The sequence below is a fragment of the Carcharhinus amblyrhynchos genome, chromosome 7, assembly GCF_965287045.1.
Source record: "Carcharhinus amblyrhynchos chromosome 7, sCarAmb.v2.hapA, whole genome shotgun sequence".
NCBI lineage: Eukaryota > Metazoa > Chordata > Chondrichthyes > Carcharhiniformes > Carcharhinidae > Carcharhinus > Carcharhinus amblyrhynchos.
In genome coordinates this window covers 124,152,800-124,172,164 of record NC_137330.1, presented here as the reverse complement: position 1 = coordinate 124,172,164, position 19,365 = coordinate 124,152,800, and the positions used below count along the sequence as shown (strand labels likewise).

The following is a 19,365-nucleotide window of genomic DNA, read 5'->3' as shown; positions in this document are numbered from 1 at the left end:
CACTAGGGAAGCAGTACTGAGCAAATTGAAGGAAATCTGACCCTCGAGTCTTAATGATGCAAGTGTTAATTTTCCCAAATTCCTTAGATTCTCAAAAGTTCCATCAAATTGTAAAGTAGCAAATCTAACCACTCCCTCGACAGAAAACAGGAGACTCAAGGTCATTTAGCTTGATGTCCGTCATGGGGAAAATATAAGAATTGATCATTAGATTATAGCTGAGAAAAAGAAAATCTCCAGGTAATCAGAAAAAGTCAGCATGGTTTAATGAAAGACAAATCCTGTTTACCCAAGGTATTGGAATTCTTTAAAGGAGTAACATGCCCTGTGGATGAAGGGAAACTTGCAAACATAGGAATAGATAGGGTGGATTCTCAGAGGCTATTCCCCCAGGCTGAAATCGTCGCTACGAGAGGACGCAGATTTAAGGTACAGGGAAGTAAGTACAGAGGAGATGTTAGGGGTAAGTTTTTCACTCAGAGGGTAGTGAGTGAATGGAATCGGCTGCCATCAGTGGTGGTGGAGGGGAACTCGCTGGGGTCTTTTAAAAGACTTCAGGATGAGTATATGGGATTGGGGGTTATAGACAGGTCTATGGCTTAGTAGGTATAGATGTGATCGGTGCAACTTGTGGGCTGAAGGGCCTGTTTGTGCTGTAGTGTTCTATGTTCTAAACTGTACTTTGGATTTCCAGAAGGCGTTTGAGAAGATTCCACATCAAAGGTTACTGTAGAAAATAAAAGCTCATGGTGAAGGGTAACATATTAGCATGGATAGGAGATTAGTGAACTGGCAGAAACCAGATAGTCTGCAGATTGGAAGGATAAAAAAAATGAAGTCAAAGAACAACCCAGCACGGGAAACAGGCCCTTCGGCCCAACAAGCCCGCGCCGCCGCATCACCCTACACCTATTCTACCCTGCATGTCTACGAATGGGACCCTACTCAGTCAGAGTCCTTCAGAGGCCTGTGCTGGGGCCTCAACGTTTTATAATTTCATTCAGTGACTCAGATGAAGGAAGTGTGGTAAAGGTTTATATATTGTGAAGACATCCCCTTGCCCCACTGCCCCCTGCCTTTTATTGAGATGGGTGTTGATAGGTTGAATGAGTGGGCAGAAATGTGACAGTATAATGTGGGGAAATGTAAAGTTGTTTACTTTGGCAATAGGAATAAAAAAGTAAAGTATTACTTAAACAGAGTAACTGCCAAATTCCGAGATGCAGAGAGATCTAGGTGTTTGAGTGCATGAGACACAAAGTTAGTATCCAGATACAGCATGTACTTAAGGCGGCTAATGGAATCCTCTTCTCTATCATGAGAAGAATTGAACATAAAGATAAGAATGTTATGCTTCAGTTGTATAGAGTACTTTTGAGACTATACCTTGAACAGCATGCAGTTTTTGCTCTCCCTATTTAAGAAAAGATGTGAATATGTTCAGAGGAGATTTACTAAATTGATACCTGGAATGAGGAGTTGTCTTATGAAGATAATTTGGACAGACTTGAGTTTAATAAGAGTGAGGGGTGACTTACAAACATAGAAAGTAGGAACAGGAGTCGGTCATTCAGGCTTATGAGCCTTCTGTGCCATTCAATATGCTCATCACTTATCCTGCACTCTTCCCATATCCCTGGATGACTTTTAGAGCCTAAAAGGATATGCACTTCCTCCTCAAGTATATTCAATGACTTGGCCTCTGCAGTCATCTGTGATAGAGAATTCCAGAGATTCAACACCCTCTGACTGATGAAGTTTTTCACATCTCATCCCTAAATGGCCTGTACCGTATCCTGAGACTGGGACCCCATGTTTTCAACACTCTCCCCAACCCTCCCCCACCCCACTCTAAACCAGAGGAAACAACATCCCTGCATCAGATTTGTCCAGCCCTGTCAGAATTTAATACACTTCAATTAGATCTACCATCATTCTTCAAAATTTCAGTGACTGCAGGCCCAATCAACCCAATCTCTCCTCGTACAATTCTGCCATCCCAGGAATCGGCTTGGTGAATCTCCACTGTACTCCCTTAAAGGCAAGTTTACACTTTCCTTGATAAAGAGACCAAAACTCTGCACAGTATTCCAGGTGTGCTCTCACTAAGGTCCTGTATGGCTGCAGTATCCAAGATCTCTTGTAGTGAAGGCCCACATGTCATTGGCCACCTTAACTTTGCTGTAACTGCATGCCTGCTTTCAATGACTGGTGTACAAAGACACCCAGGTCCCTTTGTACATTCAACATCTCCCAATCTATCATCTTTTAAATAATATTTTGCTATTCTGTTTCTTCATCCAAAGTGGATAACTTCCCATATATCCTCCTACTGCATTTGACTTGTTTATCCAATCACTCAACTTGTCTAAATCACCTTGAAGTCTCTTAACATCCTCCTCGCCACTCACATTCTTGCCAAGTTTTATATCATCAGCAAACTTGGAAATATTATGTTTGGCTCCCTTATCCAATTCATTGATGAATAGTGTAACTAGCTGGGCCAAAGCATAGACCCCTGCAGGTCCCTACTAGTTGCTGTCTACTATTTCAAAAAACGTTGGCATATTCAAATCTGAGTGACAAATTGTTGCCACTCTGCTAATCAGAATCCTTCAGTGCAGAAGGAGGCCATTCAGCCTACTGAGCCTGCTTCGACCACAATCCCACCACCATAACTCCCTGCATTTAGCCAGACTGGTTCCCTAGATGCTAACAGGCAATTTAGCATGGCCTATCCACCTAATCCGTACATCTTTGGACTATGGGACGAAACTGGAGCATGCAGAGGAAACCCATGCAGACACAGGAAGAATGTGCAAATTCCACATAGACATTGACCCAAATCAGGAATCGACTCCAGCTCCCTGACGCAGTGAGGCAGCAGTAATAACCACTGTGTCAGCCCCACCTGTGAGACCCCAGACTGTAAACTTCATTTGATTGGAACAAAAAAGTTCACCTCCAGGGTGAAGGGAGAAAGAGAAAATTCTAACCTTTCAAAAATCTACAGGGGAAATGTGATCCTGAAACAACAAATTTGATGAATTCATCAATGATTGGTGACTCCCGTGCATTATCACTGAATCCCAATTTTGGGTGGAGGAGTGGGAGGGTGCTGATATACTAAACAAGAAATCAATGTAATCTCTCTCAATAACATTATTGTTCCAGTACATCCTGATGTAGTGTGAGTCACCTGCATTCTTTGTTTGTCGTGAGATGTCCCATAAATCTACATCTCTGAAGGCTGATACATCTTTGCCTCCCATGTGAAGAATTTCAGTTCCTCCTCTTCTGTGGTGTATTCTTGTCCTCAGCTGATGGTGCCAAACCATAGGTACAGCCTCCACCACACATCTTCAAAATCTTCTTGAATCATTCTGGTGGCAATGATCCATCAGTGCCATCATCAAATAACTAAAAAGGCTGCAGCAATTTATTTTATATCTGGACATTCTTCTTCATCTCTGCTACACTACTTCACAGGACTCATCAACTGCAACTGCACAGCTTGGATGGCTTTCTGCGAGCTTCTATGAAGCTTCAACCAGTTTGTTTCCCCAGAAGTTTTGATTTTCAATCTCTCTATTTCTTTGGTGTCCCCCCCAGCCCCCTCCCTCTTCACCCATTTGGGGGTCAGACCACAAAAGTGATGAACTTTGAAGTCACAGAGGCAATGACAGGGATTTCAATCAGGTGAAAACTGTAATAATACTGCCCTTCAATAAATACATTAACCTACAAGAAACTGCAGTTTTGCATAACCTCTTGACCAACTACATCCCCACCACAAACAAAATGGAACTGTGTGCTGCCCTCTTGGTAATACTGACCATAATGCTGTCTTTTGGTATCCCCAATTGCCGAGCCTTCATTGTCCCAATGTATCAATGAGGAATGTGGTGAAGCCAATGGGACTGCTTCGCAAACATCCAGCCACTGGATATCTTACCAAGCTTTGCTCAACTCTTTTGCTGCTTCTACTAAATGTAATGTATTTTTACACCACCTTCTGTTGGTGTTTAATTAATATATTCCTTAGATCAGTATTCAGATTAATCAAATGCAAAGCTTGGATCACTCCAAGGGTGAGGTCTCTTATTTGTAAGTGTCAAAGGGTTTCCGTACTGGAGACTCCCAGGAATGGAAGGCATGCTCCAATATACATAATATAAAACACAGTTCTGTCCTGACCCAGTGATGCAGGTTAAGAAAGATGATCCATGTGTGGAGTTTACATGTTCGCCCTGCGTCTGTGTGGGTTTCCTCCAGGTGCAATGGTTCCCTTCCACAGCCCAGTGACCTGCTGGTTAGGTGCATTGGCCGTGCTAAATTCTCCCTTGGTGTACCCAAACAAGCGTTGGACTGTGTCGACTAGAGGATTTTCACAGTGACTTCATTATGTGAATGTAAGTCTATTTATGACTAATAAATAAACTTTACTTATAGTATAGACATTTTAAAATAATGATCTCAGATTCCCAACCTCTTCAGGTCATTACAGTTCCTAATGGAGATCGCGCTTAGCCCTGTCCTTCACCAAGATCATTACAGTTTGTAATGGAGATCATTCTCAGCCCTGTCCTTCACCAGCATCATTACAGTTCCTAATGGAGATCATTCTCAGCCCTGTCCTTTATCAAGATCATTACAGTTCCTAATGGAGATCATGCTCAGCCCTGTCCTTCACCAAGATCATTACAGTTTGTAATGGAGATCACTCTCAGCCCTGTCCTTCACCGTTATTACAGTTTGTAATGGAGATCACTCTCAGCCCTGTCCTTCACCGATCATTACAGTTTGTAATGGAGATCACTCTCAGCCCTGTCCTTCACCAAGATTATTACAGTTCCTAATGGAGATCACGCTCAGCCCTGACCTTCACCAAAGTTATTACAGTTCCTAATGGAGATCACTCTCAGCCCTGGCCTTCACCAAGGTTATTACAGTTCCTAATGGAGATCACTCTCAGCCCTGTCCTTCACCAAGGTTATTACAGTTCCTAATGGAGATCACTCTCAGCCCTGGCCTTCACCAAGGTTATTACAGTTCCTGATGGAGATCACTCTCAGCCCTGGCCTTCACCAAGGTTATTACAGTTCCTAATGGAGATCACTCTCAGCCCTGGCCTTCACCAAGGTTATTACAGTTCCTAATGGAGATCACTCTCAGTCTTGTCCTTTGCCAGGGTCATTACAGTTCCTAATGGAGATTGCTCTCAGCCCTGTCCTTAGCCTTTATTTTATATTTGCAAAGGTTGTAGATGATATGACATCTCTTAAATTTTCACACCAGTTGTTTTTCTATCAACGTTCGGCTGTTGCAACTCAGAACAAAGAAAAATTACAGCACAGCAATTAGCCCTTCGGTCCTCCAAGCCTGCACCAACCATGCTGCCCGGCTTAACTAAAATTCCCTATATTCCGGGGACCATATCCCTCTATTCCCATCCTATTGATGCATCTCTCAAGATGCTCCTTAAAAGTCACTACCATATCCACTTCCACTACCTCCCCCGGCAGCGAGTTCCAGGCACCCACTGCTCTCTGTGTAAAAAAAATCTGCCTCGTGGATCTCCTTTAAACCTTGCTCCTCACACGTTAAATCTGTGCCGCCTAGTAATTGACTCTTCCACCCTGAGAAAAAGCTTCTAACTATCCATTCTGTCCATGCCCCTCACAATCTTATAGACTGCTTTCATGTCACCCCTCAACTGCCGTCGTTCCAGTGAGAGCAAACCAAATTTCTCCAACCTCCCCTTGTAGCCAATGTTCTCCATACAGGCAGCATCCTGGTAAATCTTTTCTGTACCCTCTCCAAAGCCTTCTGGTAGTGTGGCAATCAGAATTGAGCACTATATTCCAAGTGTGGCTTAACTAAAGTTCTATAAAGCTGCAATTTTTAAACTCAGTGCCTCAGCCAATGAAGGCAAGTCTCAGTATGCCTTCTTGACTACCTTCTCCACTTGTATTGTCACTTTCAGTGACCTGTGTACCTGTACACCCAGATCCCTCTGCCTAGCAATATGCTCAAGGGTTCTGCCATTTACTGTGTATTTCCTATCTGCATTAGACCTTCCAAAATGCATTAAAGTTTATTTATTAGTCACAAGTAAGGCTTACATTAACACTGCAATGAAGTTACTGTGAAATTCCCCTAGTTGCCAGACTCTGGTCCCTGTCTGAATCAATGTATCTAACCAACATGTCTTTCAGAATGTGGGAGGAAACCCATACAGACATGGGGAAAATGTGCAAACTTCACACAGACAGTGACCCAAGCCGGTAATCAAACCCATGTCTCTGGCGCTGTAAGGCAGCAGTACTAACCAGTATCCTATTGTGCTACCTCACTTTTGTCCAGATTAAACACCATTTGCCATCTCTTTGCCCAAGTCTGCAACCAATCTACATCCTGCTGTATCTTCTGATGGTCCTCATCGCTATCCGCAATTCCACCAACCTTTGTGTTGTCCGCAAACCTACTAATTAAATGAGTTTCCTTTTCCTCCAAATCATTTATATATACTTCGAACAGCAAAGGTCCCAGCACTGATCACTGAGGAGCGCTACTTGTCACAGCTCTGCATTCAGAAATGCACCCTTCCATTGCAACCTCTGTCTTCTATGACCGAGCCATTTCTGTATCCACCTTGCCAGATCACCTCTGATTACATGCAACTTCACCTTCTGTATCAGTCTGCCATGAGGGACCATGTCAGAGGCCTAAATGAAGTCCATGTAGACAACATCCACTGCCCTACCCTCATCAATCATCTTTGTCACTTCCCTGAAAAACCCAATCAAGTTAGTAAGATACGGCCTCTCCTTCACAAAACCTTGTTGCCCCTTGCTAATATGTCCACTTATTTCCAAATGGGAATAAACCCTGTCTCGAAGAATCCTCTCCAATAATTTCCCTACCACTGACATAATGCTCACCGGCCTGTATTTATCTGGATTATTCTTGCTACCCTTAAACAAAGGAACAACATTGGCTATTCTCCAATTCTCTGGGACCTCCTCTGTACAGTAAGAACTCTCACAACACCAGGTTAAAGCTTCAACCTGGTGTTGTGAGACCATGTACTATGCTTACCCCAGTCCAACGCTGGCATCTCCACATCATCACCTCCCTTGTAGCCAATGAGGATACAGAGATTCCTGTCAAGGCCCTAGCAATTTCCTCTTACCTCTCTTAGTATTCTGGGGTATATCCCACCAGGTCCTGGGTACTTGTCTACCTTGATGCAGCAGGACGTAGGCAAAGAGAAGGGGAAAAGGAACGTAGTAGTAATTGGGGATAGTGGGGTTAAGGGTATTGACACTGTCCTTTGTCACAATGACAAAGTGCACAGAAGGGTGTGTTGTCTGCCTGGTGCTCGGGTCCGGGATGTCGCATCTGGGCTGCAGAGGAACCTGGAGTGGGAGGGTGAGAATCCGGTCGTTGCGGTACATGTGGGTGCCAACGACGTAGGCAAAATGCGAACTGAGGATCTGGGGAGGGAGTATGAAAAGCTGGGAATGGAATTAAAAAGTAGAACCGACAAGGTGGTCATCTCTGGGCTACTGCCTGAACCGAGTGCAGACGAGCGTAAGGTTGATAAGATTAAGGAAGTGAATGGGTGGCTCAGCGATTGGTGTGGGAGGAATGGGTTTGAATTTATGGGGCATTGGCAGCAGTATTGGGGTAGGTGGGACTTGTTCAGGTGGGATGGGGTTGGTCTGAACCGTGCTGGGACCAGACTCCTGGCGAATCGTGTAAATAGGACTGCAGACAGGGTATTAAACTAATTGGGGGGGGGAGGGGGGGGGGGGGGGTAGGTGACATTACGGGGGCTAAAGTTAAGGAGACGGTACAGGTAAGGGAGGAGGCCGAGGATGTCCCAATAATAAAGGGAGTAGGGGGCGTGAGTATGGTTGGTGGCGTTCTGGCAAATAGGGTCCAGGTGAAGGCTGGGATGAAGGCACTTTGTCTGAATGCACGAAGCATTCGGAATAAAGTGGATGAGCTGGTGGCGCGGCTCAGCACAAATGGATATGATCTGGTGGCCATTACAGAGACGTGGCTGCAAGGTGACAGGGACTGGGAGCTGAATGTCCAGGGGTATCAAGTGTTTAGGAAGGATAGGCGAGAGGAAAAAGCGGGGGGCGTAGCTCTGCTGATTAAGGATAGCATCAGGGTGGTAGCAAGGGATGATATAGGAACCAAAGAGCAGAACGTGGAATCATTGTGGGTGGAGATTAGGAACAGCAAAGGAAGGAAGACGCTGGTGGGTGTCGTCTATAGGCCCCCGAATAATGATCTGGAGGTGGGGCGGGCTGTTAACGTGCAAATAAGTGCGGCGTGCAGGAATGGAACGGCAATAATTATGGGGGATTTCAATCTGCATATTGATTGGTCGACCCATGTTGGACGTGGGGGGCTCGAGGAGGAGTTCTTGGAATGCTGCCAGGATAGTTTCCTTGAACAGTGTGTGTTGGAGCCGACGAGGGAGCAAGCTATCTTGGATCTGGTGTTATGTAATGAGGTGGGTAGAATGAGGGACCTTGCGGTGAAGGATCCTCTTGGGGAGAGTGATCATTGTATGGTGGAGTTTCTGGTGCAGATGGAGGAGGAGAAAGTGGGTTCCCGGACACGCGTCCTTTGTTTGAACAGAGGGGAGTATGGTAGGATGAGAGAAGAATTGGTGAATGTTGACTGGGGGAGCGCGTTGGAAGGTAGGTCTGCTGAGGAGCAGTGGAGGAACTTTAAGGAGATCTTTCTTGGTGCTCAGCAGAAATTTATTCCAATGGTTAAAAAGGACCGTAGGAGGAGAGGTAATAAGCCATGGATAACGAAGGAGGTGAAGGAAAGTGTTAAATTAAAAGCGGAGGCATTTAGAGTAGCTAAGAGTAGTGGGCGAGAAGAGGATTGGGAGAGGTTTAAATGTCAACAAAGATTGACAAAGAAGTTGATAAGGAAGGGTAGGAGAAACTATGAAGCTGGGCTAGCGCTTAATATAAAAAAGGATAGCAAGAGTTTTTATAAATATATAAAAAGGAAGAGGCTGGCTAGGGTGAACGTTGGACCCTTAGAGGATGAGAGGGGGGACTTAGTGGTAGGGGATGGGGAAATGGCTGAGGTCTTGAATAACTTTTTTGTTTCGGTCTTCACGGAGGAAGACGTGAGTAATTTGCCGGGTGTTAGTGATGGAAAGGTGGTAGGACTGGAGGGTCTCAATGACATTATTGTTACTAGAGAGGCGGTGCTCGACAGACTGGAGGGACTGATTGTGGACAAGTCACCAGGACCGGATGGAATGCATCCGAGGGTTCTGAAAGAAATGGCGGAGGTGATAGTGGATGCCTTGGTGGTTATTTTCCAGACGTCACTGGATTCCGGGGAAGTGCCGGAAGATTGGAAAGCGGCTAATGTTATTCCGTTGTTTAAGAAGGGTGGCAGGCAAAAGGCAGGGAATTATAGGCTGGTTAGTTTAACGTCTGTTGTAGGTAAAATGTTAGAATCCGTCATCAAGGAGGAAATAGCGAGGCATCTTGAGGGGAATTGCTTGATAGAGCAGACGCAGCATGGTTTTGTTAAGGGGAAGTCGTGTCTGACAAATTTATTGGAGTTCTATGAGGATGTGTCTAGGGCGGTGGATAGATGAGAGCCAGTGGATGTGGTCTTTCTTGATTTTCAGAAGGTGTTTGACAAGGTACCTCACAAGAGGTTATTGCAGAAGGTAAGAGGTCATGGAGTTGGGGGTAGGGTGTTAGCGTGGATAGAGGATTGGTTGTCAAATAGGAGACAGAGTGGGGGTTAATGGGTGTTATTCGGATTGGCGGTTGGTGACTAGTGGAGTGCCCCAGGGGTCGGTGCTGGGGCCTCAGCTATTTACCATTTATATAGATGATCTGGAGGAGGGAACCGAGTGTATGGTGTCGAAATTTGCTGATGACACCAAGATTGGTGGAACGGCAAATTGCGTGGAGGGTGTGGAGAGTCTGCAGAAGGATCTCGATAGGCTGGGCGAATGGGCCAGGAACTGGCAAATGGAATTTAATGTTGGCAAGTGCGAGGTGGCACACTTTGGTGGGAATAATAGTAGGAAGGACTATTACTTACGTGGCGAAAAACTGCAGCAGGCGATGGTGCAGAGGGACCTCGGGGTCCTTGTGCATGAGTCGCAAAAACCCAGCTTGCAGGTGCAGCAGGTGGTCAGGAAGGCTAATGGGATGCTGGCCTTCATAGCGAGGGGGATTGAATATAAAAGTAGGGAGGTCTTGCTGCAGCTGTATAGGGCATTGGTGAGGCCGCAGCTGGAGTACTGTGTGCAGTTTTGGGCGCCGCACTTACGCAAGGATATTTTGGCCTTGGAGGGAGTGCAGAGGAGGTTTACTAGGCTGATACCGGAGTTGAGGGGGTTGAGCTATGAGGAGAGGCTGAATAAACTAGGCTTGTACTCGTTAGAGTTTAGAAGAATGAGGGGAGATCTCATTGAGACGCATAAGATGACGAATGGGATGGATAGGATAGAGGTGGAGAGACTCTTCCCGCTCAGAAAGGACAGTAGGACTAGGGGACACAGCCTCAAGATAAAGGGGGGGGGGGGGTTTAGAACGGAGTTGAGGAAGAACTTCTTCACTCAAAGGGTGGTGAATCTCTGGAATTCTCTGCCCGTTGAAGTGGTGGAGGCTGCCTCGCTAAATATTTTTAAGACACGGGTTGATGGGTTTTTGATAAGCGAGGGGATTAAGGGTTATGGGGAGAGGGCGGGAATGTGGAACTGAGCCACGACAGATCAGCCATGATCTTATTGAATGGCAGGGCAGGCTCGAAGGGCTAGATGGCCTACTCCTGCTCCTATTTCTTATGTTCCCAGCCTCCTAGCCTTGACAAATGCTTCCTCTTTCTCTTCGACTAAACTAGATAGCTTTCGTTATCCAGGGTTCCCAAAACGTGCCAAACTTATCCTTTATCCTTACAGGAATGTGCCAATCCTGAATTCCTACCAACTTATACTTGAAAGCCTCCCACATGCCAGATGTTGATTTGCCCTCAAACATCTGCCCCCAATCTACATTTTTCAGTTCCTGCCGAATGTTGTTGTAATTAACCTTCCCCCAATTTAGCACCTTCACATGAGGACTGCACTTATCTTTATCCATCAATACTGCAAAGCTTACTGAATTGTGGTCACTGTTCCCAAACTGCTCCCCTACTGAAACATCGACCACCTGGCTGGGCTCATTCCCCAATACCAGGTCCAGTATGGCCCCTTCCCTGGTTCGACTATCGACTTGCTCTTTCAGGAAGCCCTTCTGGATGCTCCTTACAAACTCTGCCCCATCCATGCCCCTAGCACTAAGTGAGTCCCAGTCAATATAGGGGAAGTTAAAATCTCCCACAGCAATCCTGTTACTTTTACACCTTGCCAAAATTTGCCACCATATCTATTCCTCTATCTCCTGCTGGTTGTTGGAAGGCCTACAGTAAATATCCAATGTTGTGACTATACCCTTCCTATTCCTGAGCTCTACCCATATTGCATCACTGTATGAGCCCACCGAGGTGTCCTCCCTCAGTACATAAGAATATAAGAACATAAGAAATAGGAGCAGGAGTAGGCCATCTAGCCCTTCGAGCCTGCCCTGCCATTCAGTAAGATCATGGCTGATCTGTCGTGGCTCAGTTCCACATTCCCGCCCTCTCGCCATAACCCTTAATCCCCTCGCTTATCAAAAACCCATCAACCCGCGTCTTAAAGATATTTAGCAAGGCAGCCTCCACCACTTCAACAAGCAGAGAATTCCAGAGATTCACCACCCTTTGAGTGAAGAAGTTCTTCCTCAACTCCGTTCTAAACCGCACCCCCCCCCCGCCTTTATTTTGAGGCTGTGCCCCCTAGTCCTACTGTCCTTTCTGAGCGGGAAGAGTCTCTCCACCTCTATCCTATCCATCCCATTCATCATCTTATACGTCTCAATGAGATCTCCCCTCATTCTTCTAAACTCTAACGAGTACAAGCCTAGTTTATTCAGCCTCTCCTCATAGCTCAACCCCCTCAACTCCGGTATCAGCCTAGTAAACCTCCTCTGCACTCCCTCCAAGGCCAAAATATCCTTGCATAAGTACGGCGCCCAAAACTGCACACAGTACTCCAGCTGCAGCCTCACCAATGCCCTATACAGCCACAGCAAGACCTCCCTACTTTTATATTCAATCCCCCTCGCTGTGAAGGCCAGCATCCCATTTGCCTTCCTGACCACCTGCTACACCTGCAAGCTGCGTTTTTGCGACTCATGCACAAGGACCCCGAGGTCCCTCTGCACCGTCACCTGCTGCAGTTTTTCTCCACGTAAGTAATAACCCTTCCTACCATTATTCCTACCAAAGTGGACCACCTCGCACTTATAAGAAATAGGAGCAGGAGTAGGCCATCTAGCCCTTCGAGCCTGCCCCGCCATTCAATAAGATCATGGCTGATCTGTTGTGGCTCAGTTCCACATTCCCGCCCTCTCCCCATAACCCTTAATCCCCTCTCTTATCAAAAACCCATCAACCCGCTTCTTAAAAATATTTAGCGAGGCAGCCTCCACCACTTCAACGGGCAGAGAATTCCAGAGATTCACCACCCTTTGAGTGAAGAAGTTCCTCCTCAACTCCGTTCTAAACCGCCTCCCCTTTATCTTGAGGCTGTGCCCCCTAGTCCTACTGTCTTTTTTGAGTGGGAAGAGTCTCTCCACCTCTATCCTATCCATCCCATTCATCATCTTATACGTCTCAATGAGATCTCCCCTCATTCTTCTAAACTCTAACGAGTACAAGCCTAGTTTATTCAGCCTCTCCTCATAGCTCAACCCCCTCAACTCTGGTATCAGCCTAGTAAACCTCCTCTGCACTCCCTCCAAGGCCAAAATATCCTTGCGCAGGTGCGGCACCCAAAACTGCACACAGTACTCCAGCTGCGGCCTCACCAATGCCCTATACAGCTGCAGCAAGACCTCCCTACTTTTATATTCAATCGCCCTCGCTATGAAGGCCAGCATCCCATTCGCCTTCCAGACCACCTGCTGCACCTGCAGGCTGGGTTTTTGCGACTCATGCACAAGGACCCCGAGGTCCCTCTGCACCGTCGCCTGCTGCAGTTTTACGCCACGTAAGTAATAGTCCTTCCTACCATTCTTCCTACCAAAGTGGACCACCTCACACTTGCCAACATTAAATTCCATTTGCCATTTCCTGGCCCATTCGCCCAGCCTATCTAGATCCTTCTGCAGACTCTCCACACCCTCCGCACAATTTGCCTTTCCCCCAATCTTGGTGTCATCAGCAAATTTTGACACCCTACACTCGGTTCCCTCCTCCAGATCATCTATATAAATGGTAAATAGCTGAGGCCCCGGCACCGACCCCTGGGGCGCCCCACTAGTCACCAACCGCCAATCCGAATAGCACCCATTGACCCCCACTCTCTGCCTCCTATTTGACAACCAATCCTCTATCCACGCTAACACCCTACCCCCAACTCCATGTCCCCTGACCTTCTGCAATAACCTCTTGTGAGGGACCTTGTCAAACGCCTTCTGAAAATCCAGAAAGACCACATCCACCGGCTCTCCTCTATCCACTGCCCTAGACACATCCTCATAGAACTCCAGTAAATTTGTCAGACACGACTTCCCTTTAATGAAACCGTGTTGCATCTGCCCTATCAAGCAATTCCCTTCAAGATGCCTCGCAATTTCCTCCTTAATGACGGATTCTAACATTTTACCTACCACAGACGTTAAACTAACCGGCCTATAATTCCCCGCCTTTTGCCTGGCACCCTTCTTAAACCACGGCGTAACATTAGCCGATTTCCAATCTTCCGGCACTTCCCCGGAATCCAGCGACGTCTGGAAAATAACCACCAAGGCATCCACTATAACCTCCGCCATTTCTTTCAGAACCCTCGGATGCATTCCATCCGGTCCTGGGGACTTGTCCACAATCAGCCCCTCCAGTCTGTCGAGCACCACCTCTCTAGTAACAGTAATGTCATTAAGACCCTCCAGTCCTACCACCTTTCCATCGCTAACACCCGGCAAATTATTCACGTCCTCCTCCGTGAAGACAGAAACAAAAAAGTTATTCAAGACCTTAGCCATATCCCCATCCCCTACCACTAGGTCCCCTTTCTCATCCTCTAAAGGACCAACGTTCGCCCTAGCCAGCCTCTTCCTTTTTATATATTTATAAAAACTCTTGCTATCCTTTTTTATATTAAGTGCTAGCCCAGCTTCATAGCTTCTCCTACCCTCCTTTATCAACTTCTTTGTCAATCTTTGTTGACATTTAAACCTTTCCCAATCCTCTTCTCGCCCACTGCTCTTAGCTACTCTAAATGCCTCCGCTTTTAATTTAACCCTTTCCTTCACCTCCTTCGTTATCCACGGCTTATTACCTCTCCTCCTATGGTCCTTTTTGACCATCGGAATAAATTTCTGCTGAGCACCAAGAAAGATCTCCTTAAAGATCCTCCACTGCTCCTCAGCAGACCTACCTTCCAATGCGCTCCCCCAGTCCACATTCGCCAATTCTTCTCTCATCCTACCATACTCCCCTCTATTCAAACAAAGGACGCATGTCCAGGAACCCACTTTCTCCTCCTTGCTAACATTAAATTCCATTTGCCAGTTCCTGGCCCATTTGCCCAGCCTATCTAGATCCTTCTGCAGACTCTCCACACCCTCCGCACAATTTGCCGTTCCACCAATCTTGGTGTCATCAGCAAATTTCGACACCATACACTCAGTTCCCTCCTCCAGATCATCTATATAAATGGTAAATAGGTGATATTCTCCTTAACCAGTAGTGCAACTCCCCCATCCCTTTTACACCCCCCGCTATCCCACCTGAAACATCTGTATCCTAGAATGTTAAGCTGCCAATCCTGTCCTTCCCTTAACCAAGTCTCTGTAATAGCAACAACATCATAGTTCCAAGTATTAATCCAAGCTTTAAGTTCATCTGCCTTACTGTTACACTTCTCGCATTGAAACAAATACACTTCAGTCCACCAGACCCTCTGTGATGAGTAACCACACCCTACCTGCTCTTCCTCTGAGTCTTACTGGCTCTCCTCTCTATTTCCCCTTCAGTTAATTCATCTTTGCTTTGGTTCCAGCCCCCTGCCAAACTAGTTTATATTCTCCCATGTAACACTCGCAAACCTCTCAGCTCTTCTGAGAGCTCTGACAGTTAAACCTGGAAGGAATTGCACCTGAATTTTCCAAAGCTGATTCTGTAATGAATTAAGTAAATCTGGAATACAATCTTTATTCATTAACAATGGTCATTAGAGCTTGTCATATGACGAACAGTTGAGGACTCTGGGCTGTACTTGTGGCAGTTTAGAAGAATGAGGGGGGATCTTCCTGAAACTTACAAGATATTGCAAGGTCTGGATAGAGCGGACATGGAGAGGATGTTTCCATTAGTCGGAAAAACTAGAACCAGAGGGCACAACCTCAGGCTAAAGGGACGATCTTTTCGAACAGATAAGGATAGGCTGGGCGAATGGGCCAGGAAATAGCAAATGGAATTTAATGTTGGCAAGTGTGAGGTGGTCCACTTTGGTAGGAAGAATGGTAGGAAGGACTATTACTTACGGGGCAAAAAACTGCAGCAGGCGACGGTGCAGAGGGACCTCGGGGTCCTTGTGCATGAGTCACAAAAACCCAGCTTGCAGGTGCAGCAGGTGGTCAGGAAGGCTAATGGGATGCTGGCCTTCATAGCGAGGGGGATTGAATATAAAAGTAGGGAGGTCTTGCTGCAGCTGTATAGGGCATTGGTGAGGCCGCAGCTGGAGTACCGTGTGCAGTTTTGGGCGCTGCACCTGCGCAAAGATATTTTGGCCTTGGAGGGAGTGCAGAGGAGGTTTACTAGGCTGATACCGGAGTTGAGGGGGTTGAGCTATGAGGAGAGGCTGAATAAACTGGGCTTGCACTTGTTAGAGTTTAGAAGAATGAGGGGAGATCTCATTGAGACGTATAAGATGATGAATGGGATGGATAGGATAGAGGTGGAGAGACTCTTCCCGCTCAAAAAAGACAGTAGGACTAGGGGGCACAGCCTCAAGATAGAAGGGGGGCAGTTTAGAACGGAGTTGAGGAGGAACTTCTTCACTCAAAGGGTGGTGAATCTCTGGAATTCTCTGCCCGTTGAAGTGGTGGAGGCTACCTCGCTAAATATTTTTAAGATGCGGGTTGATGGGTTTTTGATAAGAGAGGGGATTAAGGGTTATGGGGAGAGGGCGGGAAAGTGGAACTGAGACACGACAGATCAGCCATGATCTTATTGAATGGCGGGGCAGGCTTGAAGGGCCAGATGGCCTACTCCTGCTCCTATTTCTTATGTTCTTATGTTCTTATGAATTTCTTCAGCCAGAGAGTGGTGAATGTGTGGAATTCTTTCCCACAGACGGCTGTGGAGGCCAGGTCATTGAGTGTCTTTAAGATGAAGATAGATAGGTTCTTGATTAAAAGAGGATCAGGAGTTATGGGGATGAGAGAAATATCCATGATTGAATGGCGGAGCAGACTCAATGGGTCAACTGGCCTAATTCTGCACCTGAACCTTATGATCTTATGGCCTATTGTGCAGAGGTGGGAACAGCCAGTCCCTGTTGTGGAAAAGTAGACCCTCATGTCCAAGTCAGAGGGAAGAACAATGTGGGTGTGCAGGGGGGTGGGCGGGATGTGCAGAGGGATGGGGCTGGGCGCACAAGGGAGCGGGGGCTGGGGGGACGGGGGCTGGGCGCATGGGGGGGTGGAGCACGATGGTAAGAGAGAGGGAGAGACCAGAATGATGGAACAACACAAAGATGGCTCCAGACTCACTGTTAGAAGTTTGGGGAACTCTACACCGAAAGGGTTAATTGTGTTTTCTTACAGGCGAGAGTCAGAGCGTAGGAATCACTCACTGGCACGTCACGCAGATATCCTGGCAGCAGTGGAAACCAGACTGTCCCTGCTCAACATGACCTTTATGAAATATGTCGATACAAATCTCTGCTGCTTCATCCCTGGCAAGGTGGGTGTGGAATGGGTTGAAGGTGGCAAGCAGCTGACTCAGACAGCTGCCAGATCGGGGATGGTTTTAGAAGCTGGCAGGGCACAATCTTTTTATTGATTAAAAATTTAGGGGATATTAAAAGAGAAAAATACTTTTGGTAACTTTCCCAACCTCAGGATGTTGAAGCTCTGTATCTAACCCCGGTGCTGTCCCTGCCCTGGGGGCGTTTGATGGGGACAGTGTAGAGGGAGCTTTACTCTGTATCTAACCCTGTGCTGTCCCTGTCCTGGGAGTGTTTGATGGGGAGACAGTGTAGAGGGAGCTTTACTCTGTATCTAACCCCGTGCTGTACCTGTCCTGGGAGTGTTTGATGGGGGACAGTGTAGAGGGAGCTTTACTCTGTATCTAACCCCGTGCTGTACCTGTCCTGGGAGTGTTTGATGGGGGGACAGTGTAGAGGGAGCTTTACTCTGTATCTAACCCCGTGCTGTACCTGTCCTGGGAGTGTTTGATGGGGGGACAGTGTAGAGGGAGCTTTACTCTGTATCTAACCCCGTGCTGTACCTGTCCTGGGAGTGTTTGATGGGGGGACAGTGTAGAGGGAGCTTTACTCTGTATCTAACCCTGTGCTGTACCTGTCCTGGGAGTGTTTGATGGGGGGACAGTGTAGAGGGAGCTTTACTCTGTATCTAATTCTGTGCTGTACCTGTCCTGGGAGTGTTTGATGGGGGACAGTGTAGAGGGAGCTTTACTCTGTATCTAACCCCGTGCTGTACCTGTCCTGGGAGTGTTTGATGGGGGGACAGTGTAGAGGGAGCTTTACTCTGTATCTAATTCTGTGCTGTACCTGTCCTGGGAGTGTTTGATGGGGAGACAGTGTAGAGGGAGCTTTACTCTGTATCTAACCCCGTGCTGTACCTGTCCTGGGAGTGTTTGATGGGGGGACAGTGTAGAGGGAGCTTTACTCTGTATCTAACCCCATGCTGTACTTGTCCTGGGAGTGTTTTTTGATATATCTAGTGGTCTTGCTGAGGTTCTCTATGTTGCCTGCTCCTTTGCTGTGTGTTACCCACTTGTCTGGTGCGTTCTTACATTTGACGCAGGTAATCGATGAGATTTACCGGGTTCTTAGGTACGTAAACTCCACCAGATCTCCGCAGAGAGCCCACGAGGTCCTGCAGGAACTCAGGGACATTTCCTCAATGGCCATGGAATACTTTGATGAGAAGATTGTGCCCATCCTGAAAAAGAAGTTGAGTGGTTCGGACATGTCAGGCCGTCTGCTTGGAGTCCCCCCAGGTACTTCACCCAGATATTGACAGTGACTGCATTGTGTTGTCTTGTGGACCCTGTGAGCATGCAGGGAGAAAGTAGCTTCCAGGTGTATGTGTTATGTATGGTCAACATGGAGGATTAGACAGCACACAAACATGCATCGACACACCCAGTCAGTCCTCACTTAGAGTTCTGGTTTTTATCCTGAAAAACACAGCTTTGATTCTTATGGGATACTGTTTCACAATGTTAAAGCTGCAGTTAGGTTCTTTTTGCAATTTCTTATTTGGAAAAACATTATACTGTACCAGGTTAACCACGATGGTTAACTCTGCTGCTTCACAGCCCCATGGACCGGGGTTCAATTCTGGTCTCAGGCCACTGTCTGTGTGGAGTTTGCACATTCTCCTTGTGTCTGTGTAGGTTTTCTCTGGGTGCTCCGATTTCCTCCCACACTCCAAAAATGTGCAAAGGTTAATAGGCCATGTCAAATTGCCCTTAGTGTTAGTGGGATTCGCAGGGTGAATACATGGGGTTAGGGGATATGGTCTGGGTGGGGATTATTGTCAGTGCAGGCTCAATGGGCCAAATGGCCTCCTTCTGCACTGTAGGGATTCTATGATTCTGCATGTCCATCACTCTGCATTCCTAGCTCAAAGTCCCAAAAGAAATCGATGATTATAACAGAAATACAAATTCAAATTAGACGACCCTAAATCACCCAAACGGCCCTTAATAGCATTGTTTGTGTGTCACAACCACAGCACTTCTGACACTCGCATCCCTCTTTTTCCTTCTCTCCACCTCTTCTTTCCTAAATTGTCTCTCTCTGCTTTCCTACTGTCAGTCTTTCCTTTCCCACTCTCTCCCTCTCAGTCTCTCTCTCTCCTTTCCCACTCTTCCCCTCTAACTGTCTCTCTCTCTCCTTTCCCACTCTTCCCCTCTAACTCAGTCCCTCTCTCTCCTTTCCCACTCTTCCCCTCTAACTCAGTCCCTCTCTCTCCTTTCCCACTCTTCCCCTCTAACTCAGTCCCTCTCTCTCCT

The 19,365-nt window shown here is 46.8% G+C and overlaps 1 protein-coding gene across 1 annotated transcript in view; it reads left to right on the top strand.

The window, feature by feature from the left end:
- fbxo28 (F-box protein 28) overlaps positions 1–19,365 on the top strand; it is a 38,678-nt gene that overhangs the window by 17,730 nt on the left and 1,583 nt on the right. The window contains exons 3-4 of the mRNA XM_080193411.1: positions 16,926–17,064; positions 18,150–18,345. Of these exons, the coding sequence (XP_080049537.1) occupies positions 16,926–17,064; positions 18,150–18,345 (335 nt within the window). The remainder of the gene's footprint in view (positions 1–16,925; positions 17,065–18,149; positions 18,346–19,365) is intronic.